Here is a 27,393-nt window from a genome sequence, read left to right as displayed (position 1 = left end):
CACCCATGTCTGTCTCTCTGGAGCTTGACCAGACACAGGTCACAGGTAAATTATTGCACAAGCGCCAAGCGGCAACAACAAAACATAGGCATGCTGAGTCATGATTCACACCACTAATCATTCTACAGCAAGCTAACAAACAAGATGATTGCAAAAAGAAAACACAAATTGTCAACAGATTCTACAAACAACACCCTAAATAATTACTGTGGCCCCTGACTGTGACACCGGGCCCTTCCAATTTTGCAGATCTGAAATAATCGGATAGGTGCTATCAGTAAGGTAATATCTCCAACCATTCCAATGGTTTTACTGGAGCCCACTTCTTTGGAATCTGTAAAGTACACCAAATGGGAAAGAGGCAAGGAGTTGTTTTGGGGCACATTTTGCAAGTAGCCTAGTGGTTAGAGCGTTGGGCCAGTAACCAAAAGGTTGGTGGCTCAAATCCCAGCGCCGACACGGTAAAAGTCTCTCGTTCTGCCCCTGATCAAGGCAGTTAACCCAGTGTTCCTAGGTAGTCATTGTAAATAAGAATTTGTTCTTAACTGACTTGCCTAGTTAAATAAAAATACACCTTCGTGCCAAATCAAAACAGTGGTCAATCAACAATATTGTCCAATGAAAGGAATAGCATCAACCAACGCCTATCCACTGTACCTATAAGCATTGGCCAGTCAGCTGTCAATCATCTCGAATACCTCTCTTAAACTAATGAAAATATGTGCGATGTCTCATTGGTCCACCGTATTGACGTAAAACACGAATGACACAAAACAGTTGTCTCGTTTGCCTGTCAGTTCCTGTCAATCTCGCTGAACTTCCAATGAGAAGCCCCGTCTGGCTCATGTTCCTCCTACTCATGGATGACGCATCAGTCACGTGTTGTTTGTGCTCCGCTCTCTAGATATATGTACAGAGAGGGAGAAGGGGACAGATTGCTAGCCAGCTAGCTTGGATTCTAACGATTATAGAAACGTGGGTATGTTGCACAGGGGCGGCTTTATTTCATAAAACCCCATATTGGATACCTGTTTTTCGCGAAGAGGCCTGGACCGGTCGTTTTTAACTCAACAATCTGACATTTTTGCTTTGATTGTAGCTAACCATCGCGCCGTGTAGCCACCACAATACAGCAGCGCCAGCCGGAGCCCGTCTCCTAAACAAGAATGGGGTCTAGGTCCACAGCACTGCTTAGGTAAAGTGACCTTTGGTTGTGTTCTATAAATGGCCAATTTTATGAATTACCAAGAAAACAAAGCCGCTATGTTGTTGGTGGAGACGCAACAGAGGGGCATCGGGACGACACCAGCGGCTACGGCAGCCAACGGCTACACCTCAATTGGGGAACCCCCTTCCCCGTTATTGAATATCTGCGGTGGCAGTGGAGCTCGTTTTCATCAGCACTTGCCGCCCTCCAACCACCACGGCCACCATCACTACCCCCAGAGCTCGCTGCCCAAAGAACAACGCCCGCTGTTGCACCACTATCAGGCGGCGACACAGCAACATCAGCATACTCTCTCTGGTGAAAACATCCCTGGGTCCCCGGTAAGGAAAGCCTCGTTGTCGTCTTTGAACCTGGTACATGAGGACCCCTCTGCTAGCCACCACGCACTCGCTGCATCGGTGAACGCGGCGTCGGCTGCGATTCAATTGGCTGCGAATGCTAACGTTAGCGTCGCTACCTCAGGGGTCATGGACGACATTCGGAAGTGTGGCTACCTACGGAAACAGAAGCATGGACACAAGAGGTTTTTCGTTCTGAGGGGGGCGAGCCACCTAGGCCTCAGCCGGCTGGAGTACTATGACAGCGATAAAAAATTCCGCAGTAGCCAGCGGTCTTCAGCAGTAGCACCGAAACGGGTGATCTATCTGTATCAGTGCTTCACCGTCAACAAAAGAGCGGATTCCAAGAACAAACACCTCATAGCCCTCTACACTAAGGATGAGTACTTTGCCATTGTGGCTGAAAACGAGCAGGAGCAAGAGGACTGGTATGTAGCCCTGAGTGAACTGATGAGTGAGGGGAAAAAGGGGCATTTAGACTCTGACGAGTTGGATGATGGCTATGGTACAGTCACACCAGGTACGGTTTTCAAAGAGGTGTGGCAGGTGAACGTGAAACCCAAAGGGCTGGGTCAGACCAAGAACCTCACAGGTGTGTATCGTTTATGCCTCTCTTCTAAAACTATCCATCTGGTCAAACTAAACTCTGAGACACCGTATGTTAACCTCCAGCTAATGAACATCAGACGATGTGGACACTCAGAAAGCTTCTTCTTCATCGAGGTGGGTCGGTCGTCCTCCATAGGACCAGGGGAGATATGGATGCAGGTAGATGACTCTGTAGTGGCTCAGAACATGCACGAGACCATCTTAGAGACCATGAAGGCTCTGAAGGCCTTCGCAGAGATCCGCCCCAGGAGTAAAAGCCAATCATCGGGCTCCAACCCCATGGCGTTCATCACCACCCGGCGTCACCTAGGCAACCTGCCGCCGAGCCAGACGGGTCTCCAGCGCCGCTCCCGGACCGAGTCAGCGGTCGGTACGCCACCATCGAGTAAGAGCTCCGGTGCCAGTGGCTACCGCTTCAGGACGTCGAGTGAAGGCGAAGGGACGATGAACCGGCCATTCCGGTCTGTTACCGGAAGCCTGATCCACCTGAACACCGCCCGGATACACCTAGGGCGCCAGGAGGGTGGGGGAGGGGCAGGGAACACCGGGGGAGGAGGGCGCTACGCCAGGGCGCTACCGGCCACCAACTGCCACACCCGCTCCGCCTCGCTCCCCGTCTCCCACTTCTCCTCCACCACCTCCCCCGTCAGCGTATCCAGCAGCAGCGGTCACGGCTCAGTCTCTGACACCCTCACCCGGCCCTCCAGCGCATCCATATGCGGCTCCCCCTCTGACGGAGGCTTCAACTCCTCAGACGAGTACGGCTCAAGCCCCGGAGACTTTCGCTACTTCCGAGTCCGTAGCAACACACCCGATTCGCTGGGCAACACCCCACCAATCAGAGAAGAGAACAGCCTGAGCGACTACATGGCCATGGGCTGGCACCGTGAGGTGTTTGGAGCGGGCAGCGTGAGTAGCTCTGGCGGCGCTGAGGCCCCCCACCGGGACGAGAGCACGTCGACGGACGAAGACCGGTCTCTGAGGCGGCGGACACACTCGTTCACGCGGCCCGGGAGTCAGGGTGGTGTTGCCGGCGGTAGCAGCGGCGTGGCGGTGTACCAGAAGATGACCCAGACCACATTCTCACAGGACGAGTTGGTGTCTGTAGAAGAGGCTCTGTCTCTGGGCCCCACCGGCAGCAGCAACCAGCCCTCCTCCTCCTCTTCCTCCCTACGCTCTGACTACAGCTCCTGCTCCGAGCACAGCCAGGGCCGACCCCCTCCTCTCTCCTCCTACCCCTCCTCCTCGGCCAAGGAGGACAGTGGCTATATGCCCATGTTGTGTGGGGTGGCAGCCTCACCCCGTGACACCCCGGATTACATGCCCATGCAACCTAGCTCCCACTCTCATCCCCATCACCACTCTCTCTCTCACCATCCCCAGCCCTCCCACTCCCCCCAGGCCTCTAGCCCATCCCTGGCCCCACGCTCAGCCCACCAGCTCCAACCCCTCCAGCCTACGGACCCCCAAGGCTACATGATAATGCTACCAGGGGGACCGAGCTCCTCTTCCCCAGTCCAGGCCTCCCCAAGTCCCCACAGCAGTAGCAGTAACATGGGTCTGGGTGTCGGTAGTTCTGGTAGTATAGTGGAGCGGCCTCAGACTGGAGAGTACATGGACATGTCATACAGCAGTGGAAGAGGAGGGAACGAGGCAGGAGGACGGAAGCTCTCCAACGAGGGGGGATACTACACACTGAGCAACCCTGAAGGTACCCCCAAATCATACAGTCCCTACTTCTCCCTGCCTCGCTCTTACAAGGCCCCCGTAGCCAGAGATGGAGAACAGAGAAAATGGGAGCACGAGGAATACGTGCCCATGAGCTCCCCGGCGAAACCTGTCTACTCCCAGGTCACTGGCGTTACGACAAAGGGTTTCAGTAGTGGGGGGTCAGACACCCCTCACGCCCACCACCCCCCGCCCTACGGGGCCCACCACCAAGCTGCTCGCGGTGACCGGCGAACGACTGCGGTTCGGCCCAACCGCCTCCCCCTGGGCCGCCACAGCTTCCACGGGTCACTGAGGGTTAGTGAGCCAGCTGCTGCCGAGGGGCCCTCCAGCCCCGGCGAGTACATCAACATCGAGTTTGGGGATCCCTACGGACCCCCCACATCCTGCCCTCTCTCTGACCAGTACGTCTCACCCTCGATGGGCTCCGCCGAGCAGCGCCACTCCCCTCCCCAGAACCAGGACTATATGAGTGTAGAGGTTGGAGGTGGTGGTAGTGGGGGTGATGATGGTTGCCGCCTGGCTAAGAACCAGTCCCCCAGACCCTCTCTGGTGGCCCCATGGAACCCACCTAGCTACATTCGACCCCTGACCGCCAATTCCTCCCTGAGCGGAGCTCCTGGATCTTCTGGCACTCACTGGCGGACGGGAACAGATGACTACACAGATATGACCTTTAACCTTAGCAAGGGTGAGGGGTCGCGGGGGTCACAGAGTAGCCCCACAGCCATGCTGCAGCACATGTGTGTGATGGAGGGCCGGTACCCCCCTACCTTACTCCCCCACCCCGTCACACCTCCCTCATCCTCCAGCCCCCAGCCTGAGCCCCCCAAAGTGGTACGTGCTGACCCCCAGGGGCGACGCAGACACAGCTCTGAAACCTTCTCCTCCACCCCCGGAGGAGGCAGAACCACAAGCTCTAGCACCGGCACCAATCCCCCCTCGGGCTCAGCCAACCCTTCGGCCCTCAACGGAGCTCTCCTGGCTGAGGGTTCCAAGTGGGCCGGCTCTGGCTCCTTTGACAGCGTGTGGATGTGTGTGGATGGGATAGGGGTAGATTTGGCCAGTTTCCCTGCCCAACCAGGGCCCTCTGATCTGGGCATGGACTCAGCCTCCTCTGGGGGCCCTCCTGGAGGACGTATGTGCAGAAATGTGTCTGTGGGGTATCAGAATGGCCTCAATTACATTGCCCTGGAGCTGAGAGAGGACCAGGAATCTAACACACTCCCCATACCCCAGCAGCAACAGGGGGGAACCGGGCCGACCCCCAACGCCACCTCGGCTGGTAATGTGACTGTGCCAGTAGCAGAGAACAACGGCGTCTACGCCAGTATAGACTTCACCAAGTCAGACGGGATGACTGCCACATTCACGGGTGAGTGACAGAGTATTTTTGTGGGGGATGAGGTGGGGTTTGTGTATGGAGGGTCTGTGTATATTAGCCTAATGCTCATAAGTGTGTGTGTGTGTGGATCTGCATTTCTGTGTCCGTGTTTACATCTGCTCTGTGTTCAGTGTGCTTGTAGGAGTTCTGTGTTTCTGTGTGTGTGTGGTCCTCCAGTTGTGTCTGTTTGCATGCAGGGAGGCATGCTTGCCCTGCAGTGTAAAAGGTGATAATGAGGAGAGGTATTCTCCCCTACTGCACTCTACTAGTGATTGGGGGGGTAATCGCTAGTTGCATATCGGGAAATAATTTGACGATATATTGTCTCGTTTTGACTATCGCAATACTATTTTTGCACTAGTTGGCTGTACCTGCACCAACAGCCCAGTATTTTTACTTAATAGCTTGTTCTCCATCTTCCTTTTAAATTGTGAGCCAATTTTGTTTTCAGCACTTTTTATTTCCATGACTGATCAAAACACATTTTCTCATGCTCTCTTTTCCAACTGCAGCAGACATATAATGAGCAATATGTTTGCAACATAGAATCACAGTATTGAACCGCTATACATGCATATAGAATTGTGAGAAGGGCAATACATATCGTATCGGCACCTAAGCATCGTGATAATGTCGTATTGCGAGGTCCCTGGCAATTCCCAGCCCTACACTCTGCACACACTTTAAAAAAAAAAAGTTTTATGAATCAGCAGCATTCCTGTGTCATGCTGTAGATGCATCAGTCATGAGTTAAAATGTAACACCTTGGATGAGTTTTAAGGGTGCTTCGTAAATTCACTCGAGTGTCAGAGGGCGCTCAGAGCGTTTTGTAAATTCAAAGGTTGACAGATTGTCCCTTCCTAAATTCAGAGTGTTTCACACTGAGCGTTCAGAATGAGCACTGAGACGCTCTGCAGACCTGCCAACTTGCACACGTTTTGCGTACCATGCACGCAACTTGAGTTCAAAGTACGCTGGTATGAAAAAGGAATGTAAAATATGCAAAAATAGACTTCTGGTTGGCACATTGGTTTTTGACTCAACCGTCTGAAGTTGGAGCTAGGCCAATCAGAGGCCTTGGGCAAGGAGAAAAAATTAAACACAATCAATTTTACAACCGGTGTAGAGCTTAACTGGCATACATAGGTGGCGTGTGAATTTGGAGAATATAATTTTCACCATAAAAAGGCACATTAATAACGCATTACATGCATAATTGCATTTACGGTCACAGAATATTCGTGCTTATAGCCTACTGCGCACATGGCAGTAGGCTATAAGCACGAATATTCCAAAATGCAATTAGCAGGAAAACAACATTCTCAAAAGTGACCGTAAAATGCACTTATAATGTGAATAAATAGCCTAATAGTTTATCAACATTTTAAGCTAAACGTTCTAATCTGTTCAATCGGCCTCATTGATTTAAAAAAAAAAAAAAATTGTTTTTTTGATATTAGTGGTTGTATTAATTTGGGATCTATCGCACTCCACATCTGTCCCAGCCTACTATCCCCCATTGTAATTCTCACTCAGAAGTACAAGTTGACCAATAGAATACGTTAACTTTTGTACTATGAGGGATAGTAGATTGACATGTTTCTTTGTTAACCGCTCAACACAGAATAGTCGTATGTGTGCACTCCCTGAAGTTGTTTGGAATATATTTTAATATATTTTATTCAGCTATGTCCAATTGTATTCTTCATACTATAAAATAATCCCACGGAATTCTAAGCAAATCTTGTCTGCTAAATTAACTGCTGCTAAATTAACACAGCCAATATGGCATAGCCAGATCCGGGCCTAACATAAGGACAACTTGAGTACGCTATTCTGTTCTTCTGAAATATACATTTTTTTCATATTTCTTTAGACCTGTCTAAAAAGAACAATGGATTTATTGTGATGGTGTAGGCTATATTATATGGATTTATTAGACTTTTTAAAATGTAGATGTTCCAAAGGTCTGAGTCAGTTGAGACCGGCAGTTATTTACTTGACCGTCACCGGCTGACAAAATGTTATGACTGCCACAGCCCTAGGTGTACCATATTTTAATATATACCGGTATTGTCGCAATTGTAAATGAGAACTTGTTCTCAACTTGCCTACCTGGTTAAATAAAGGTGAAATAAAAAAATAAAAAAATTGATGCACGGACCAGTTTGGGTTTTTACTTTACCTTCTATAACAGTATTTAAATGTTTGGTTTTCTAAATGTGATACGCCTTGCATGAAGTCAATTGTTACAGTTTACTCTGCTACTTGAGTCATCTCTCTCTATGCCACTTTCCACAGACCTAGCCCTGTCACTGGAGGAGCGCGTTTTATTGTTGCTCGACCACGAGACACTTGCATTCAGTCTGCGTGGTTAATGCAGCAATGTTGATGACTGCGACGCTGTTTCCACTTTACTTCTTAATATAAATCCACAAGCGTTCTATAATTACACTAAGTTTGTGTTTCTTACATCTGCAAACAGCTAGTTTGTCTTAGCGAGTTGTGGCTAAGTCATGTTAACCGCTAATGCTAATTGTTAGCTAGCTAATAAAAGTACTGAGTCAGCGCAAACAGCTCGCTAATACAGCCTGATACCATTGATGGTCTGGCCTAAATCAGCATGTTGTTTTTACAACCTTATCTTCTAAATCAGAGGAATAGGCGAAGCATGACTGTTAGCTACATGAAGTAACTAAGAAAATATTTAATGTAGCTAAAGATAATAAGGTGCCCTAGGAAACGATGACCAACTCTTTGGTTCCAACCTTGTCACAATAACTCCTCCCTGGCATTTTCATTCGTTGTCATGTCAAACAACACTGTATTCAAAGTGCCCACTATTATCTTCTAACCATAGAATTAGAATAATCATTATTTTCTTGTGATTCCAACGGTTCACGTAAGTGTTTTGATCTAATCGCAAGGCAAATCGCAATTGCAACACTTGGTTAAAAACAAGCCTCTTTTTTTCCCCATATCTTGCAGCCCTACATGGCAGTCTGGAAATGATCTGAAATGAGTGCAGGAAATGCAGATTTTTTGGGGAGGGGTTGAAGTTTAATTGAACAGTAGCAAACAGTCAAAGTAGAGGAACCCATTGAAGTCACTTAGAATGTACAGTACCAGTGAAAAATGTGGACACCTACTCATTCGAGTTTCTTTATTTTTACTATTTTATACATTCTAGAATAATAGTGAAGACATCAAAACTATGGAATAACACATGGAATAACACATATGGAATCATGAAGTAACCAAAAAAGTATTAAACATCTCCAAATGTTTTATATTTGAGATTCTTTAAAGTAGCCACCCTTTGCCTTGATGACAGCTTTGAATACTCTTGGCATTCTCTCAACCAGCTACATGAGGTAGTCACCTGGAATGCATTTCAATTAACAGGTGTGCCTTGATAAAAGTATATTGGTGGAATTTCTTTCCTTAATGAGTTTGAGCCAATCAGTTGTTGTGACAAGGTGTGGGTGGTATACAGAAGATAGCCCTATTTGGTAAAACACCAAGTCCATATTATGGCAAGAACAGCTCAAACAAGCAAAGGGAAACGACAGTCCATTATTTTAAGACATGAAGGTCAGTCAATCTGGAAAATTGAGAACTTTTTAAAGTTTCTTCAAGTGCAGTCTCAAAAACCACCAAGCACTATGATGAAACTGGCTCTCATGAGGACTGCTACAGGACAGGAAGAACCAGAGGTGCCTCTGCTGCAGAGGATACGTCCATTAGAGTTACTAGCCTCAGAAGTTGCAGCCCAAATAAATGCTTCACAGAGTTCAAGTAACAGACGCATCTCAACATCAATCTCATCTGAACAGTTGTGTGAATCATGGTTGAATTGCTGCAAAGAAACCACACCAATAGGAAGAGACTTGTGTGGGCCATGAAACATGAGCAATGGATATTAGACCGGTTGAAGTCTGTCCTTTTGGTCTGATGAGTCCAAATTTGCGGGTTTTTTTTGTTTTTTTTGGATACAACTGCTGTTTCTTTGTGAGACACAGAGTAGGTGAACGGATGATCTCTGCATGTGTGGTTCCCACCGTGAAGCATGGAGGAGGTGTGATGATGGTGCTTTGCTGGTGACACTGTCTGTGATTTATAATTCAAGGCACACTTAACCTGCATGGCTACCACAGCGATACGCCATCCCATCTGTTTTTTTCCCCCTTTATTTAACTAGGCAAGTCAGTTAACATTCTTATTTACAATGACGGCCTAGGAACAGTGGGTTAACTGCCTTGTTCAGGGGCAGAACGACAGATTTTTACCTTGTCAGCTCAGGGATTTGATCTAGCAACCATTCGGTTACTGGCCCAACGCTCTAGCCACTAAGCTACCTGCCGCCCCTTGCGCTTAGTCCCACTATCATTTGTTTTTCAACATATAAGGTGTAAGGGCTATTTGACCAAGAAGGAGAGTGATGGACTGCTCCATCAGATGGCCTGGCCTCCACAATCACCCAACCTCAACCCAAATGAGATGGTTTGGGATGAGTTGTACCGCAGAGTGAAGAAAAAGCAGCCAACAAGTGCTCAGCATATGTGGGAACTCCTTCAAGGTGGCAGGTAGCCTAGTGGTTAGAGCGTTGGGCCAGTAACCAAAAGGTTGCTAGATCGAGTCCCCGAGCTGACAATCTGTCGTTCTGCCCCTGAACAAGGCAGTTAACCCACTGTTCCTAGGCTGTAAATAAGAATTTGTTCTTAACTGACTTGCCTAGTTAAATAAAAGACTTGGAAAAGCATTCCAGGTGAAGCTTGTTGTAAGAATGCCAAGAGTATGCAAGGCTATCATCATGGCAAAGGGTGGCTACTTTGAAGAATCTAAAATATATTTTTGTTTAACACTTTTTTTGGTTACTACATGATTCCGTGTGTTATTTAATATTTTCGATGTCTTCACTTTTTATTCTACAATATAGTAAAAATTAAAACCTTTGAGTAGGTGTCAGCTTTTGACTGGTTCTGTATGTGTTGCCACTCTAGGGTCCCGCACTACTCATAAAGCAAATTTTACAATTTTATCATTGAAAAACATAAAATGCCACCCAAAATTGGAAAAATACTGTGATATTTTGGCCATATCCAGTAATCCCCAAACAAAGTTAAGAAGCCATTTTCACTGGACTATTGACATAGACACCTAATAATCAATGCCCCTACATTTTAACCTAGAAAAAATGTGAAGGTGTCATTGAAATGACTACCTCAATTTCATTTAGGATTCAACACAAGACTTCTGTGTTGTCTACATTGTTTGATATAGTTTAAGACTCTTTCAGGAAATGGCATTCAAAAATGCAAAATGCTCCAACTTCCTGAGGGGGAAGTTGACTGACCCAACCCTAGGCCTACATCAGCACCGCCTTGTCAGAAAATCCTAGGGAGAGCCCTGATTTGTACATTTTAAACATATTTCTAGTTAGCTAAGGAAGAGCAGCCAAGTACCCATAAGTCTATAGCCTACCATTCCTGCTGAGGCAGTCTTCAACAAGATGAGTATTAGGCTAAAAAAGGTGCATTTGCTTATGATTTGAGCAGTGTGGGTGTCACACGTGCCACCGTGGGGGCTGGGGGTGCCACCGCCACGCTGAAGTGGTACTCATAACAATTCAGGACTGGCTGAGGAGTTGGGTTGATCTGAGCGTTCTGACCTCACAACGGGGGTCAAGCTCCCAAGCCAACTGGCTAAAGTTGGCTAGCTTACTAGCTAGCTATTTCCAGACACAATGAGAGAACACCTCTCTGAACATTTTACTCGCCCTAGCAGAGCTGGTAGTGTTTTCATGTTATCAAGAGGGTTAGTGACGAACTGTTACTGGCAACAATTTAATTATTTTTGTTTGTCTACTTACACCTGGCATTCCTCAATTATTCTGTTTTATGATTTCTTCTTGGGAATGTACTTAACATATACAGGATCGGTGCCCCTCCCCTTGTTAATCTAACTGCACTGTCCAATTTACAGTAGCTATTACAGTGAATGAATGTCATGCTATTGTTTGAGGAGAGTGCACAGTTATGTACCTCAAAATGTAACAATAAACCAATTCGGCACATTTGGGCAGTCTTGATACAACATTTTGAACAGTAATGCAATGGTTCATTGGATCAGTCAAACTTTGGACATTGCTGCCATCTAGTGGCCAAAATCAATTTCTCCTAGACTCCTTAGTCATATAATGGCCTTTCTCTTGCATTTCAATGACGATGAACCCCCCAAAAATTTGAAAACACCTTTTTTTTCCTCTTTGTCTTTTTACCAGATCTAATGTATTATTCTCCTGCATTAATGTCACATTTCCACAAACTTCAGTGTTTCCTTTCAAATGGTATCAAGAATATGCATATCCTTGCTTCAGGTCCTGAGGGGGGGGGGGACAATCCTTTAATTAAGAGATTTTTAGCTTTAGGACAGCTAAACCCTTGTCTTGTGATGAATGGATACTTTTGTAACCATGAACTGTCCCTTGCCTTACCCCCGACGGCAGAGACTGACTCGGCCATCCTCTCTTTTTGGTCTCTGCAGTGACCCCGCTGTTATCAAGTCTCCCCAACAGCAACCTTTTCCTGGCTACTATTTTCTCCACCATCACTACAAGCACTTGTTTGCTGAAGCATTTATTGTGCTTTCCTTGGTTATCCATTTTTTTAAAAAGCTAGTCTGATGGCTATAATGTGTGAAAAATAACATTTTGTTTTTGTGTATAAATGGTTTGCGAGCCAACTAAAAAATCTATGTATTCTCGAGACATAAAGCAGATACTTGATATGTATTACATTTATTTATCAACACTTTATTATAGTGGGCAAAATCCTATCATCCCTGTCACAGGCTTATTTATGGTTTCAAGCACATCACCAATGTCAATGCCACATAAGGAGATATTTACAAATTATTTAGGTAAGATATTTGCAATGTTCCTAAGAACATTTTGAGCAATTGCACTTACGATCTATCTTGTGAACTTGTATTTTTTTCCCCCCCCCCTTAAACTTCTTACGTTTTTTCATAAGTAGTGTTTTGTGAATCCGGCCCCAGAACATCAGTGTACCGTTTAGTACAGTACATGCCTACTACAGTACAGACAAGATTGGGTTGGTTTGACAGCCCATTAGGAAAGAAGCATGAGGTGTCAGCCTGGTAAACATGTGTTCACACGCACACTGCTTGCGTGTGTGTGTGTGTGTGTGTGTGTGTGTGTGTGTGTGAAGTGCAGTCTATCCGGTGTTAAGTGAGACAAGCATCTCTCTTTTGAGCCTTTAACCTATAATTTCTTCTACAACATATCCTAAGAGCCATCTAATGAAACAAACAAATCCTAGACAATGAGCAATGTCATCCGGGGTGATTGGTGCTTGATAGTTTGACTCAATAGGTTCATGCAGCCACAGGCTGACTCATATGTTAACTGTTGAGCTGTGGCTGAAATGGACAAAGGGGTATAAGTTCATTGACCCTGAGCCTGGCCAGTGTGCCAAAGTAGGTCAAACAGTACCAAGGTAATATGGAGAAACCTTGACATGCAGTTGTGTGTGTTCACGTGTGGTGTGTCTGTGTTTTCTCCTGAGGTGAGTGTGTGTGTCTGTTGCATTGACCCCTTTCTGCCCCCCTTAGCGAGGTCATGCTCCCATAGGAGAATAAATACTGTTTGTGGGTATGCGTGTTTCTCGTTTTCCGTAGGGAAAAAACACTTTTCTGATGAAGGGTGTGTTTCCGCTGTTGTGTGTCTGAGTCATGCGGATGGTCTTTGATGTGCTCTAATTGGCCCAGCATGTCTCAGCAGCACGGCAAGAGGCACAGGAAACGCATCATCACACAGGAATGCACTTCCTGTGACCTGCCTTGAGCAGCCAGGCACACCTGAGTCTCTTTCAGTACCCTTTCCATTTTTTCCTCCGTGAGAAAATGTTTGGAAATGGAGTGAGACAGGGAAGTTAGTGGGCTACTAGGTCCTGTTCATTAGGGCACGCCGTAGTGAAACCTTTTGAAACGGGAACATGGGCAGAATGTCGGCTACTATTCGAAGTTGTCTGATAGATAACAGCACAGACTTTCCTTCTTGTTTTGCTATGTGTGCTATACTGAACACGACCCTGGCTTCAGAGTGAGTTATATGGAGGGGTGTCTGTGTGTGTGTGGAGCATGGTTGAAAGAGCGTACAGTGTTGTGCTTGCTGCTGCCCTTTCCTATCCCTGTGACCTCCATAGGTAGGCTCCAGAGTGTGAAAGTGTGAGTGTAGCCTACTTGTTGTCTGGAGCATGGAGTTATTTGGAGCTTGGTTATGGTCCTGTTGAGTACAGAGTAGTGAGAGTTTCAGCTAGCTAGCTACTGTCTTTTAGCTTAGAGTAGAGAGGGTAGAGGGCGTTAGCTAGCTGCTGCCCATTCCTATCCCATGTCCATTGGTCCCCTTCAGTGTGACTGAGTATACTGGTTACTGGTAGTATGGGGCTGAGTTAAGTTTCGTAGAGCGGTGTATCAGCTAGTTGCTGTTGAGTGTTCGCTAACTGCCCTTTCCAATACCACCTCAATCTATATTTACTGCTTTATTTTCAGACTGACACTTATTTATGAGCCGGGCCTAGCAGTAAGCATATGTAGGTTGCGTCCCCAAATGGCACCCTATTCCCTATGTAGTGCACTACAGAATGTACACTAGACCTAAAGCAGGACACTACCCAGGCACAGGCAACTGGACCTCTGTGTGTGTGTGTGTGTGTGTGTGTGTCGAAGAACCTAAACTTGCTCTCAAACACTCTGACGTAAATACATACAGATGTTAATGTAATCACAAGATGTTAGGTCAAATCGATTTTTGTGTTTTAGTAGGCTATATACCCGTCTCATTAATTGCAGGTTGACGTTTATTGGGGTGAGCTCATTAATTTCCTTATCGCTGTATAATAAGTTGCTCTGTAATAAGTTGCTATGAATGACGATGTAAGTCTGGGTCATTCCACCTCAATAAGCACAAGATTTGATTTCAACACATTTTGTGTAACCACAGCATTCAAACGAGGCTGCAATAAAAACGAATGGGAATGTAGCGACTGTGTAGCATTTTTAACATCCGGGGTGTTAGCTATGATTCTATTCAAGCGTTGATTGACATGGTAATGGTCTAATAGTATTTGAGAAAAGATGAAAAAACGGACCCCTCGTGTGCATGTACCATTCAAAAGTTTGGGGTCACTTAGAAATGTACTTGTTTTTTCCCCATTTAAAATAACATCGAATTGATCAGAAATACAGTGTAGACATTTGTTAATGTTGTAAATCTCTATTGTAGCTGTTAACGGTAGATTTATACTTTTTTATGGAATATCTACATAGGTGTACAGAGGCCCACTCAGCAACCATCGCTCATGTGTTCCAATGGCACGTTGTGTTAGCTAATCCAAGTTTATCATTTTAAAAGGCAAATTGATCATTAGAAAACCCCTTTGGCCATCTCTGAGTTCCGTGCGCTAACTGAGGTTATTTAGCCGCCAATGATCACAGTAGGCTTGTCACCATACCAAAATGATACCAGGCCAAGTATGACGTTACCGAGTAGTATCACAATGCCACGGTAAAACAAAAAAAGTGGCCTAGCATCCTGTTCGCTCCGTCCTCCGGACGCTTGGTCACGTTTGCTAAACATTCTCCAAAAACCTGTTACTGAAATTCACACTTCTACTTAATACAACACATTTGATTTTTAACTTCACACTGTTTAGTGTATATAATACTGCATAAAATGGCTCATTTGCTCATATTGGCAAAGGCCTACCTGTGATTTGGCTGGACGAATGGGAGGAAAGAATAAAGTGCTTTCAGAAAGTATTCAGACCCTTTTCATTTTTCCACATTTTGTTACGTTACAGCCTTAATCTAAAATGGATTAAATTTAAAAAATATCCTCAGTAATCTACACACAATACCCCATAATGACACATTTTTGCAAATGTATTAAAAATAAAAAACTGATACCTTTTATTTACATAAGTATTCAGACCCTTTGCAATGAGACTCGAAATTGAGCTCCGGTGCATCCTGTTTCCATCGATCATCTTTGATATGTTTCTACAACTTGATTGGAGTCTACCTGTGGTAAATTCAATTGATAAGACATGATTTGGAAAGGCGCACACACCTGTCTATATAAGGTCCCACAGTTGACAGTGCATGTCAGAGCAAAAACCAAACCATGAGGTCGAAGGAATTGTCCGAAGATCTCCGAGACAAGATTGTGACGAAGCACAGATCTAGGGAAGGGTACCAAAACATTTCTACAGCATTGAAGGTCCCCAAGAACACAATGGCCTCCATCATTCTTAAATGGAAGAAGTTTGGAACCACCAAGACTCTCCCTATAGCTGGCCGCCCAGCCAAACTGAGCAATCGGGGGAGAAAGGCCCTGGTCAGGACGGTGACCAAGAACCCGATGGTCACTCTAACAGAGCTCCAGAGTTCCTCTGTGGAGATGGGAGAACCTTCCAGAAGGACAACCATCTCTGAGGCACTCCACCAATCAGGCCTTTATGGTAGAGTGCCCAGACGGAAGCCACTCCTCAGTAAAAGGCACATGACAGCCCGCTTGGAGTTTGCCAAAAGGCACCGAAAGATAATGATGAACAAGATTCTCTTGTCTGATGATAACAAGATTGAACTCTTTGACCTAAATGCCAAACGTCACATCTGGAGGAAAACTGGCACCATCCCTACGGTGAAGCATGGGGGTGGCAGCATCGTGCTGTGGGGATATTTTTCAGCGGCAGGGACTGGGAGACTCGTCCGGATCGAGACAAAGATGAACGGATCAAAGTACAGAGATCCTTGATGAAAACCTGCTCCAGAGCGCTCAGGAATTCAGACTGGAAGGTTCAACCTTCCAACAGGACAACAACCCTAAGCACACAGCCAAGACAACGCAGGAGTGCCTTCGAGACAAGTCTCAATGTCCTTGAGTGGCCCGGACATCTCTGAAGAGACGTGAAAATAGTAGCAACGCTCCCCATCCAACCTGAGAGAGCTTGAGACGATCTTCAGAGAAGAATGGGAGAAACTCTCCAAATACAGGTGTGCCAAGCTTGTGGCATAATACCCACGAAGACTCAAGGCTATAATCGCTGCCGAAGGTGCTTCAACAAAGTACTGAGTAAAGGGTCTGAATAAATTAAACTCAAGACCAGGGTTTCCATTAACTGCAAATTGCCGGCTTTTGCCCCCCCCCCCCCCAAAAAAAAATGAAAAGCCAATAAATAAATTTGTTGCCAGCCAAATTGACCGGGAGGAGAAAAACTACGTTAGGCAGGTTATCGGCGCATCACCGACCATTTTACAATGTGCGCTGGAGGCGGTATGCGTTTTGAAAACATACTTAATTGTTTGAAACCTGAATATTTTACTACATATGATGCATGTCTTACCTTGCTTGAAAATCTGACAATAGGAAGGTGGAGGCAATTATTTTATAAAGACTTCATCGGCAGCTTTTGAGTTTCAAGTTTGGGGAAGTATACAAATTATCATACAATTTCTACTGATCTGCGTGTCAGTTGTAATGTTCATATGTTCATTTTCGTGGTAGTTTCATTTCAATAATAGTTTTTGTTGCAGCCTCAATGTCAGAGAGTGAAAACGCGACAGGCACGCTTGTAGCTTAACAGCAAAGAAAACAACTCTAGCCGAAACTGTTAAACGAAATACGGCCCATATTACCGGACATGCCTTTTTCTTTTTTCTTTGTCGGCTTTTGCACGCATTTTATATAATTTCACAAACCATGTCACGGGCCATTTTAAACTAATCCCGTGTCACTAGTTATTGGTTTCATAACAAACAACGTTGTTCAGTCATGTTACCTCGCTAGCTAACAACCTGGTAGCTTGACAGTAGGTTTAGGCAAATTCGATTGGCATGGGAAGAAAGGAAAAGGGTCTGCTACTCATGAGATGTGCTTCCAAAGGTAGGATTCAATGTAATCCTTAACTATGTTAACTGAAGAGTGAAGAAGGTTTCATGCAGCGTTTTCCCCTTACTGACACAATGACATGCAGATCCTTATGTATGTAGTATATCACAGGAGGTTGGTGGCACCTTAATTGGGGATGATGGCCTTGTGGTAATGAGTGGATTGGTATGAAACACATGGTTTCTATACGTTTGATGCCGTTCCATTTGTGCCGTTCCAGCCATTATTATGAGCCGTCCTCCCTGCAGCATCCTCCGCTGATTTACAGTGCATCCGGAAAGTATTCAGACCCCTTGACTTTTTCCACATTTTGTTAATTTACAGATTTAATCTTAAATGGGTTAAATGTTTATTTTTTTACCACCCTCAATCTACACACATACCATAATGACAAAGCAAAATAAGTTTATTTTTGCAAACTGAAATATCACATTTACGTAAGTATTCAGACCCTTTACTCAGTACTTTTGTTGAAGAACCCTTTGGCAGCGATTACATCCTCGAGTCTTCTTGGGTATGACGCTACAAGTTTGGCACAGCTGTATTTGGGGAGTTTCACCCATTCTTCTCTGCAGATCCTCTAAAGCTCTGTTAGGTTGAATGAGGAGTGTCGCTGCACAGCTATTTTTCATGTCTCTCCAGAGATGTTTGATCGGGTTAAAGTCTGGGCACTGGCTGGGCCACTCAAGGACATTGAGACTTGTCCTGAAGCCACTCCTGCGTTGTCTTGGCTGTGTGGTAAGTGTTGTCCTGTTGGAAGGTGAAAATAGCTGTGCAACCCACGCTGGCCTCAGACCAAGGCATGCTGCCTGCTAATTATCTATAGGCCATGTTTCAACTTGTCAATTTCAAATTACCCTGACAAAAATATAAACGCAACATGTTAAGTTTTGGTCCCATGTTTGTTGAGCTGAAATAAAAGATCCAAGAAATGTTATGCACAAAAAGTTAATTTCTCTCAGATTTTGGGAACAAATTTCTGTACATCCCTGTTAGTGAGCATTTTTGCTTTGTCAAGATAATCCATCCACTTGACAGGTGTGGCATATCAAGACAATGATTAAACGGCATAATTACACAGGTGGACCTTGTGCTGGGGACAATAAAAGGCCACTCTAAAATGTGCAGTTTTGTCACACAACACAATGCCACAGATGTTTTGAGGGAGCGTGCAATTGGCATGCTGACTGTCGGAATGTCCACCAGAGCTGTTGCCAGAGAATTGATTGTCAATTTCTCTACCATAAGCCACCTCCGTCGTTTTAGATAATTTGGCAGTGCATCCAACCTGGATCACGACCGCATACCACGTGTATGGCGTTGTGTGGGCGAGCGGCTTGCTGATGTCAACGTTGTGAACAGAGTGCCACGTGGTGGGGTTATGGTATGGGCAGGCATAAGCTATGGACAACAAACACAATTGCATTTTTATCAATGGTAATTTTGAATGCACAGAGATGCCGTGATGAGATCCTGAGGCCCATTGTGGTGCCCGTTCATCCGCCGCCACCACCTCATGTTTCAGCATGCTAATGCACGGCTCCATGTCGCAAGGATCTGTACACAATTCCAGGAAGCTGAAAATGTTCCAGTTCTTCCATGGCCTGCATACTCACCAGACATGCCACCCATTGAGCCCATTTGGGATGTTCTGGATCGACTTGTACAACAGTGCGTTCCAATTCCCGCCAATATCCAGCAACTTTGCACAGCCATTGAAGAGTGGAACAACATTCTACAGGCCACAAACAACAGCCTGATGAACTCTATGTGAAGGAGATGTTTGAAGTTCTATTTTTGAACATCAGTTTTGAATTGGTGTGCCTAGTTAATAGAAGTAGCCCATTTTACTGTTTTGGACATTTTTTTTTTTTTACGTTTGAGGCATTACTGAGCAGCCCAAGCGCAAACTTTTTCCTCTCTGGCACATTTCCCCAGGTGGCCCCCACATTGCCTTCGCTACTACTAATAATTTTCATTCCTATCAGTGTCTTTTTACGTTATCATTACAGTTTCTGCCTAACATTTCCTGAATTTTTTTTTTTTTTTTTTTTTTTTTTTTTTTTTACTGATTTATGATGAGCTTATGCTAAGCTAATTGCCAGTTTTGAGGTGCCATGTTTGTTGACGTCATACAATGCATTCTGGTTGTCACTTAAACGTCTGTCAGACCAAAGATATTATAACAAAACGAAGTGAAGGGATGGTTCACTCATCTTTCGGGTAAACTTCCGGAAGTGAATGATGGTAGACGACACACCCCCTTCAATATGCATACTGCAAACAGACCCAACTCCTTGTAACTGTTTATCTTTGGTTGATGCGAAAAAACAAACATGGCTGCTCGCACAAACTACCTATCGTCGGATTACTTTCGATTTTCTAGAAAGTGTTTTACTAAATAATTTATATCACTGGTGAGGTCACCCGTGATGTGATGAATTGTAAATAGTAATTTCTAATTAATATTATGGTTTGTCGGCTGAGAGTTAGTTACGACCAATGTAGCCTACGTCTTCCGGTTTGGATGAGAATTGTTATGCTGTCGCTACTTCTATGGATGTCTTAACATTGCAAATAAACTGCTCACATCGAGAACAGCTTTGTAAAGAATGTGTTTGTGCAAAATGTGGCCAGGTCTATCGCTGACGTTTGCGTCAATCGTAACGGGACGTTCTAAACACACCGGTTTGAGCACAAGCTGCAGGGATCACTGTAGAATGATCACACCCGCGTGTTCGTACGTGTCAAAGGGTTATTAATCACCGTTACGTTATTTCACTGCATGTATTATTTACGGTTCACAACCTGCTACACTTGTGAGGAAACAAAAATGTAGCTTTTTGTTTTTCTTTCATTTGTTTTGAGTGCTCCGTATGAGCAAGTGTCTGGTTTCTCTGTCCTGTTTTATGTTAACGGAGCGCGCACGCATGCATAGAAGTACCTGACCTTCTGTGTGTAAATATAGGGAAGTGCCCATTTGGGGATTTCTAATTCTTAACTCACCACATGCACAACTAATAACCTGAGCTTCTCAGTAATTTTCTTTCTTCACATCACATAGTCAGACAACAAAGCCATTTTTTTTGTAAATTATTATTTGTTTACATCCATTACGAATGATAATAGTTCCTTACAATAGGTCTATTTTGAAAAATCTTTTCAACAATTTTTGTCCTGATAATCACCAAGCCTCTGTGTGAAAGAGAGAACTACTACTTTCCTTTGGGCAAAAACAGTTGTCTGATAGCCCAGAATAGGCTAGTTGATACAATGTTGCAAGTTCGCTAGTGGAAAGCTTCATGCAATTTGAAAGAACTGGATCTCATTATTTTTTTGTCGGCTTTATGTATTTTTACTTAGGCTATAACTTTTATTGTCAACTATGGGCCAATGCAGCAGTAGGCCTGTCTCTAGTTCCATGCACTCATTTCTTTAGCCGCCAATAGATCATGTGTGTCATCAATGTGTCCATATGGCAGAGGCTGGTGCTCTCGTGTTAGTTTAATTTAAACTTTTAGATTTTTATCATTTGAATTCAGAATTTTATAATAACCACGTGACTGATTTTGAAAACCAACTTTATTATTGAGATTAAACTGTTCCACGAAAGTGAGCATATGGCAATCGTAACTGGCACACAGATCGGGAGAAATTGAATTGAAAAATAATTGCCTCCACGTTTCTATGGTCAGATTTTGCCTGTAGGCAACTTTGAAGCAAGGTAAGACATGCCTCATAATATGAAGTAAAACATTCAGGTTTCAAACAATTAAGTAGGTTTTAAAAATGCATACTGGCTCACATTGTAAAGAGGTTATGCTGATAGCCTACTGTTGCTTCCACTTGACTGGTGAATGGGAGGCGTGCTTCAATTATCAGTCGAGATATAAAAAAATATTTTTTAAACATGCACCAAAACTGTTAACATTTTAGAATTGTTGCGCAATGAATGGGCTTATAAAAACACGTGTTTTACTCCAGCAGAAACCAGGATGCTGTGCGTGTGTGATAGTCGTTATTTATCCAGTAACTAACATAAATACAGACGGCAATTTAATTCCACCAAATTATGCAAATGAACCTAATATACTGATTAACATGACTGTCAAAAGTATTTATAATGACTGCTATTTCAATCAATTCATTAAAAAGCGTTATTTTACAAAAATGTTAGGCTGGTCAATTTGGCAGGCTTTTCATTTTTTTATCAGCTGTAATTGCCGTCTTTTGGCCAATGGAAACCCTTGTTGTGCTAAATGTTCTCTGGGACGTTAAATGACTGACTAATAGGCCTTGCTGGAGAGTAAACGTTCCGTCCTATCCACTTAGGAGGATGTGAGGTGACTAATACAAATTTGGTTGAATAATCATGTGCCTTGAGTGTAAAAATCCCCCTCAATGCCAAAGCTTAGTGCTGTTTGTATGACCATAGAAGGACAGTAGAAGTTGGCTAATGCTGTTCTTAAGATCGTAGTGTGCTCACTGCGCACCTATTTGTTCACTATAATTTCATTGTTCAGTGTCCCTAGTATCGCTGCACGGTATACTGGAACTTCAGGTCTTTTTTGATACTAGAACATGAAACAGTTCTGTACTGGAATTTGTTACTTTTGGTACTTCTGTCAAATTTGTCTCACGTCGTACAGAGGATGTCTAGTAATTTGTCTGAATCTCCTCAAGGGGGCACTAGAAAGCGAGCCAGGCTACTTGCGCATGCAATTCACACAAAGCAAGCCACTTTTGAGAAGAAAGCAGGAGGGTAGAGAATTCTGACAGCATGGATTCTTCTAACAAAAACATCATGCCTCCACAAAACTCAAAACTGGCTCCAGAAGCAAACTATGGGAGTGCTTTGCTTACAGAGCAGATGAGGGCCAGCCCTCCAAAACAACTATGAAAAAGGTGTTCCAAAACAGTGTAGTGCAAGGGAGGTATAGTTGCAAAATTATATTTAAAACTAATTTACACAGATTTGCATTATAACGTTATTCTACTAGCAACTAAGTTCAAATGATTTTTGAGTGACAATGACATTACTTTCAGGCTGCAAAGTGAAATGTACTCGTAATTTAGAAATAACAGCAATATATTTCAAATAAAGTTACTTTGTTTTTCTGGACTTGTTAGCCGTAGCCAGCTGGCAGCCCTGAGTGAAGCATTGCACCCTGGGAGTTGAAATGCACTCTGGGAATCATAGTATGCTGTGTAAAATACAAAGTATAAGCTTCAGAAATTAGTGTTTTTGCTGTTTTGGAACTTAACTATTCATTTAATACATTAATTGATTTAGCTATAATTAATCAAGTCTAATGGATGTAATTTGAGCCAATGTTAATGGCCATAGATGAGGAAAATTAACCTTTCTACTATGGTGGATAGTAGATTGACGTAGGCTAGTGAATTTGCGGTCTCTTGTCTTGTAACGTAGTATGCAATCTCAATGGCATTCCACACTGCCCTTTCCCACGTGGACAAAAGGAACACCTATGTGAGAATGCTGTTCATTGACTACAGCTCAGTGTTGAACACCATAGTGCCCACAAAGCTCATCACTAAGCTAAGGACCCTGGAACTAAATACCTCCCTCTGCAACTGGATCCTGGACTTCCTGACGGACTGTCCCCAGGTGGCATGGGTAGGCAACAACACATCTGCCATGCTGATCCTCAACACGGGGGCCCCTCTGGTGCATGCTTAGTCCCCTCCTGTACTTCCTGTTCACCAACAACTGCGTGACCAAGCATGACTCCAACACCTTCATTAAGTTTGCTGACGACACAACAGTAGTAGGCCTAATCAACGACGAGACAGCCTATAGGGAGGAGGTCAGAGACCTGGCCGTGTGGTGCCAGGACAACAACCTCTCCCTCAATATGAGCAAGACAAAGGAGAGGATCGTAAACTACAGGAAAAGGAGGGCCGAACAGGCCCCCATTAACATCGATGGGGCTGTAGTGGAGTGTGTCGAGAGTTTTTCAAGTTCCTTGGTGTTCACATCACCAACAAGCTATCATGGTCCAAATACACCAAGACAGTCGTGAAGAGGGCACAACACCTTTTTCCCCTCGGGGGACTGAAAATATTTAGCATGGGTCCCCAGAGCCTCAAAACGTTCTACAGCTGCGCTATCGAGAGCATCCTGACCGGTTGCATCACTGCCTGGTATGGCAACTGCTCGGCATCCGACTGTAAGGCGCTACAGAGGGTAGTGCGTACGGGCTAATGAATCACTGGGGCCAAGCTTCCTCCCATCCAGGACCTAAACTCAGCAAAATAAGAAACGTCCTCGCCCTGTCAACTGCGTTTCATTCAAACTTAACATGTAAATATTTCTATGAACATAAGATATATCAACTGAGACACAAGCTGAACAAGTTCCACAAACATGTGACTAACAGAAATGGAATAATGTGTCCCTGAACAAATGGGGGGGGGGGGGGGGGGGTCAAAATTAACATTATCTGGTGTGGCCACCAGATGCATTAAGTACTGCAGTGCTTCTCCTCATGGACTGCACCTGATTTGGCAGTTCTTGCTGTGAGATGTTACCCCACTTTTCCACCAAGGCACCTGCAAGTTCCCGGACATTTCTGGGGGGAATGGCCCTAGCCCTCACCCTCCGATCCAACAGGTCCCAGACGTGCTCAATGGGATTGAGATCCGGGCTCTTCGCTGGCCATGGCAGAACACTGACATTCCTGCCTTGCAGGAAATCACGCACAGAACGAGCAGTATGGCTGGTGGCATTGTCATGCTGGAGGGTCATGTCAGGATGAGCCTGCAGGAAGGGTACCACATGAGGGAGGAGGATGTCTTCCCTGTAACGCACAGCGTTGATTGCCTGCAATGACGACAAGCTCAGTCCGATGATGCTGTGACACACCGCCCCAGACCATGACAGACCCTCCACCTCAAATGATCCCACCCGGACGATTTACGTTGACCCCCCCCCCCCCTTTGTTTTTACACTGCTGCTACTCGCTGTTTATTATCTATGCATAGTCACTTTAACCCAACCCAATGTACAAACTACCTCGACTAACCTGTACCCACGCACATTGACTGTGTACCGGTACCCCCTATTTATAGCCTCGTTACTGTTATGTAATTTTATTGTTACTTTTAATTTTTACCTTGTTTAGTAAATGTTTTCTTAACCAACAATGCACTTCAAGAAACAGTTTTTGGCTTGTAAGTAAGCATTTCACGGTAAGGTCTACACCTGTTGTATTCGACAAATGTGACAAATAAAATTTGATGTGAAATTTGACTTGCATGTTCTGTTCATTTGAATTACCATTATTAAAATGTGATTTCTGTCATTCTGAGCACTGTTGCCGGACACACTAATCAGGTTACGCACCCACTGCATATGGGTCCGGTAAATTTCTCAAATTTACAGGTAAACTAATGTGCTGCTGGTCAGATGTCCGGCGCCACATTTTCCTGTGTGTGTGTGTGTGTGTACTTTCTAGGATGGTGTTGTCACGATACCAATATCGCAATACTAGGAAGAAAAGGAAGCAAAGGAAACAAATCATGAATTGGACTGAATTTCTTGAGGAAAACAGTCCTAATGTTGGGAAAAAACTGCCTTACGTTGTCGCCCAGAGTCACATTTTGTTTATTTTGCAAGATAAAGCACACAATATTTTTAAAAAGTAGGCTTTAAAGGACAATAGTTATTTTTGTGTGCTTTGTTTTCTTTTTTTACCAAGGGAAATCTAGTATCCTGATTAGTACCCTAGAAGCACACTGTGGTTATTATTATATATTTATTTAGTATTTTTATACATGTAACCTTTGTTTAACAAGGTAAGTCAGTTAAAACCTCTTGCTGCTCGGATACCGTTAGCGAGATCAACAGCCAGTGAGAAATCAGAGCGCCATATTCAAAACCAAATCTAATCATTTCTATTTTTCAAACAGGACTATTTTACACCATTTTATAGATGCACTTCACCTGAATCGAACCACGTTGTCCGATTTTCAAAAAGGCTTTACAGCGAAAGCAAAACATTAGATTATGTTAGGAGAGTACATCGACAAAAATAGCCACACAGCCATTTTCCAAGCAACTAGCATGCATCACAAATACCCAAAACACAGCTAAATGCAGCACTAACCTTTGACGATCTTCATCAGATGACACTCCTAGGACATCATGTTACACAATACATGCATTTTTTGTTCGATAAAGTTCATATTTATATATAAAAACAGCATTTTACATCGGCGCGTGACGTTCAGAAAATATTTTCCCTCAAATACTGCCGGTGAATCAGCGCCACAATTTACAAAAATACTTGTCATAAACGTTGATACAAAATTAAACTGTCATTCAAAGAATTATAGATGAACATCTCCTTTATGCAAACGCTATGAAAGATTTCAAAAAAGCTTCACGAGGAAAGCACTTTTTGCAATAATCTGAGTACTGAGCTCAGAAAAATACACTAGGCTATACAGATAGCCGCCATCTTGGAGTCATCTAAAATCCTAAATTGCATTAGAAATATCCCCTTACCTTTGATCTTCATCAGAAGGCACTTTCAGGGATCCCAGGTCCACAACAAATGTTGTTTTGTTCGATGAAGTCCATAATTTATGTCCAAATAACTCCTTGTTGCGACGAAAAGTAAAAAAAGTTGTGTATACGTTCGTTCAAACGTTGTAAAACATCAATCTTTAGGGCCTTCAGAACGTGAAGATTCAGTAATATTTCAACCGGACGGATGCTGTGTCTTAAGGTTTTGGAACGGGAGGATCCATCCTCATGAACGCGCGCCAAGAAGTGATGTCATTCCCTGCCTCAACAAGTTCCCCTCCTTCTCATTCGGTCTCTGTTCATGGTAGACGCTTCAAACAACTTTGTAAAGACTGTTGACATCTAGTGGAAGCCGTAGGAAGTGCACAAATATGACTACGTCACTGTGTATTCAATAGGAAACGACTTGAGAGCCCATGCATCCAGATTTCCACTTCCTTGTAGGATTTCTCTCAGGTTTTTTGCCATATGAGTTCTGTTATACTCAGACACCATTCAAACGGTTTTAGAAACTTCAGTGTTTTCTATCCAAATCTACTAATATGCATATCCTAGCTTCTGAGTTTGAGTAGGAGGCAGTTTAATATGGGCACATATTTTTTCTGAAATTGTCAATACTGCCCCCTATCCTTAAGTAGCTGTAAGAGGTTAAGAACAAATCCTTACTTACAATGACGGCCTACACCGGCCAAACCCGGACGATGTAGCCAATTGTGCGCCGCCCTATGGGATTCCCAATCACGGCCTGTTGTGATACAGCCTGGAATTGAACCAGGGACAGCAGTGACACCTCTTGCGCTGAGATGCAGTGCCTTAGACAGCTGCGCCACTCGGGAGGCCGAGTGTATCAGGCAGTGTAGTGATATCATTTGTGGCAGAAAAGCCAATAGTTGGGCAAACAGACCCTACCCCTGTTAAAAGCTGTGATTGGCTGTAACTGGTATGTTGGGTGATATTGATTGGCAGTACTTAATGGGCGGGACTACAGGATCTCCTTTTGGCACTAAACATCGGATTTTTGCGGTTCAGAATTTATCAAAGGGCCATTCTAAATTCATAAATCTGCTCGATCTGGCCCGCGGGCCACTAGTTGAATAGCCCTGGCCTAGGCTAACCAATTCGCAAAGTAGCTTAAGCGGAAAATAGACGGGACGCAATTATTACAAAACTGCAGTTCGTTGTTGGAACACACACATTTCCCCATTTTCAATCAGCCAGTCCATTTTGAATTGGTGATAAAACTAGTCATTTGGCAATAAATTTTGCTTGTGTATCCCATCAGTTAGAAACATTTTTATAGGCATATATTTCTGTAGGCCTAACGGGAGCTTGTGTGCGCACTCGGCACATGTGTAGAGGGAGTTGTCAGAACACAATTGAGTGAGTGAGACATGGAGGAGAATGGGAATTAAGGGAAAAGAACTGTGATGCTTGGCTTTATACATTTTTTTTGTTTTGCGCCGCAAATGCACATGTACAAATGGAACACTAAAGTCAAAGCAAATGAACAATGTCTTAAAGACAAAATGTCAGTTGTTTTCGGGACCAAATTGGACTTGCCCTTTCAGGCAGCCATAAAGC

The 27,393-nt window shown here is 44.2% G+C and overlaps 1 protein-coding gene across 1 annotated transcript in view; it reads left to right on the top strand.

The window, feature by feature from the left end:
- The first annotated feature begins 890 nt into the window (after positions 1–890).
- The window catches only part of LOC115198586 (insulin receptor substrate 2-B), a 39,582-nt gene continuing 13,079 nt past the window's right edge, over positions 891–27,393 (top strand). The window contains exon 1 of the mRNA XM_029760636.1: positions 891–5,278. Within this exon, the coding sequence (XP_029616496.1) occupies positions 1,225–5,278 (4,054 nt within the window). The 5' untranslated portion in view covers positions 891–1,224. The remainder of the gene's footprint in view (positions 5,279–27,393) is intronic.

This window comes from Salmo trutta, chromosome 8, assembly GCF_901001165.1.
Source record: "Salmo trutta chromosome 8, fSalTru1.1, whole genome shotgun sequence".
In the NCBI taxonomy this organism is placed as follows: Eukaryota; Metazoa; Chordata; class Actinopteri; order Salmoniformes; family Salmonidae; genus Salmo; species Salmo trutta.
Note: the sequence above shows the minus strand (reverse complement) of the source record. Positions and strands in the feature narration are given on the sequence as shown.